Here is a 2,399-nt window from a genome sequence, read left to right as displayed (position 1 = left end):
GCCGCTTGCAAAATGTTTAGACTCACAGGATCTCTTGAGCCGCTGTGGTCGAAACTTCAATCTTTTCCACCTGTAATTGAGCACAAATTCGAGAGCGCGACTAGTTGAAGTTGCTTCTCAATGCAAAAAAAAAAAAAAAACTAAGATTTTAGACAGAAAGCTTGGTTTACTAAATTGCTTTTCTCAACGTGTCCACAAGTAACAAAAGTGAGCGGGCTTTCATATCCAAAGAAACTTGTGCCAAAGCATACAAAGAAACAATAGCACAATAGTTTCAATACCATCTGTGTGGTCTTTCGGTAGGCCACACATCCCGTAAGAAGCTAAATTCTAAATTGTAAAATTGGTAGGAGGAAAGGGTAGTTTGGACTGCACCCGTGGCCAAAACAAAAGACTCGTAGCCGGCTTGTATAGATAATAGAATGGAAATTTTCTAGTATTTCTGCATCTTGAATGTACATTTCCATTTATGTATGCCTATTTGTGAAAGAGAGAGAGAGTCTGACTTTTCCTCATCGTCCACTTTTGCCTTATTGCTTTATTTATCTCAGGAATTCAACCTTCAACTTTTCAACTCTAATGGCCACTGAATTAGCGACACACAAATTTGTTGTGAGACAGCAGTGTTTTCAGAAAAACAATCTGGTCGGTTCAGAGCCTTTTATGGGTTTATATTACCGTGCGAAAAAGGAATGAACATAGTAAAGCGCGAGGACGTACCAGCGAGAGAAAGTTCCCTGAATATTATTAACTGACTTCAAGAAGGAATAAAGATTCGCAGCTCTTTCTCCTGAAAGAAAAATGAAAACGAAAACAAAGAAACAAAAGAACTATGATTTTCAATAAACCTATACACTTACTATTTGGTATTTTTTAAAGTTCCTTGTCAACCTATTTGTAAGGCAGGAAAGGAAATATTCCGCTACCATTAAAAAGTGCAAGTATGCCGTACCGTTGCGTACCGACAGAAAAAATCGACACTGATATCGACGAGTTTCAATAATTTTTTATATATCTCCTCCTCCTCTAAGTTGTGGGGCTGAATTTTTATTTAAATGGCATCGGAAGTATCATTGCTCATTTCAGCGACCCTGAAAATTGTTGATTCGACACTAATATGTCTTTTTCCCCTCTTCCCTTCCCTCAAGTTGCACGTTCAAAGCGAAATAGTAAAAACCTTCCCGAACCTCATCTATGTTGAAAATTTTATCGAGGTCGGTTTGATGATTCAAGAGTTATTAAGTTAGAAACATAGTCACTTTCATTTCGATTGTAATAGGTAATCTGTCGCATTAGAAAACATGTATTTGTTTACATACAGGATTTTGTACATAAAGTTTAAGTAAGTGTCTATATTAATATATTAATTAATAGTAATTATATGTTTTAGTGCATGAGCATTAGTGAAATTTGCCTACTGCTGTGACGCCACTCTTTTGATTGTTCCTTCGTCTCTGGATCATATAAATGGATCCATGTTTCATCCTCCGTGACCAAATGTTCCACAAAATTAGTCGCTTCCTGCTCAAAACGGCTCAAAACCTCTTTAGAAGGAAGCACTCTTGCACGCTTTTGATCGGCTTGCAAACATTTCGGCACCATTTGGTAGAAATTTGTTCATGTGCAAATGATCGCGAATAATGACACCAACGCGTTCACGAGATATGCCTAGATCCTCTGCTATACCTTTAGCAGAAATTCCTCTGTCTGTGAGAATCATTTCATGAACCTGTTCAACGATTTCTGGCACAATCACTATGGATGGTCTCCCAGGGCGGGGGTCGTCTTCAGTGCCAAAATGGCCTGTTTTAAATTTCACAACCCAGTTGTTCACTGTGGCATAACAAGGTGTATGAACCCCCAATGTTTGTTGCATCTCACCATGGATCGTCTTTGCAAATTTCCCCTGGAGGAAGAGGAACTTCATCACCGCTCGACTGTTAACATCGTTGAACTTGTTGGGCTGCCCTGCCATCTCAAGCACTCACCTAAAAAAAAAAAAAAAAAAAAAAAAAACTTTCCTTAGTACCAATGTTTTAATATTTCGTCACAAACATATAGACACATGTAGCTTTCAAATAAAAACAACCATTTTAAATATCGGAAGGGAGAAGGGGTCAAAGCTAAGGACTTCCCAGCATTCCCTCGTGTTTCTGATTTGTTTAATTTTGCCCACGAGAAGAGAAATTTCCCACCCCGTTTCTAAAACAAACAAAATAACATGACAATTAACATTTTACATTCGAGACGGGATAAGGGTAATTCAAATTATCATGTCGCTTTAGAGATGAGAATCGAGACGAGATGAAAAGTATCGTAAACATTTCTCTTCTTGTTACGATTCTCGAAATAGTGCATGTCCATTGTTTAAGTAACAATTGCTCTGTGGACGGAATCTT

General features: G+C 38.0%; 1 protein-coding gene across 1 annotated transcript; it reads right to left on the bottom strand.

Annotated features, from left to right (window-relative positions):
* Positions 1–1,546: 1,546 nt before the first annotated feature.
* LOC145665319 (protein GVQW3-like) lies at positions 1,547–1,975 on the bottom strand. Its single transcript, XM_081732617.1, has one exon. The coding sequence runs from the start codon at positions 1,973–1,975 to the stop codon at positions 1,547–1,549; it is 429 nt and encodes a 142-aa protein (XP_081588743.1).
* Between the last annotated feature and the right edge of the window lie 424 nt (positions 1,976–2,399).

This window comes from Thermobia domestica, chromosome 11 (genome assembly GCF_964235325.1).
Source record: "Thermobia domestica chromosome 11, izTheDome1.hap1.1, whole genome shotgun sequence".
NCBI classification, from domain to species: Eukaryota; Metazoa; Arthropoda; class Insecta; order Zygentoma; family Lepismatidae; genus Thermobia; species Thermobia domestica.
Note: the sequence above shows the minus strand (reverse complement) of the source record. Positions and strands in the feature narration are given on the sequence as shown.

Excerpts from the sequence above, each read along its gene's own strand:
- LOC145665319 (XM_081732617.1), bottom strand. The coding sequence starts at position 1,975 with ATGGCAGGGCAGCCCAACAAGTTCAACGATGTTAACAGTCGAGCGGTG.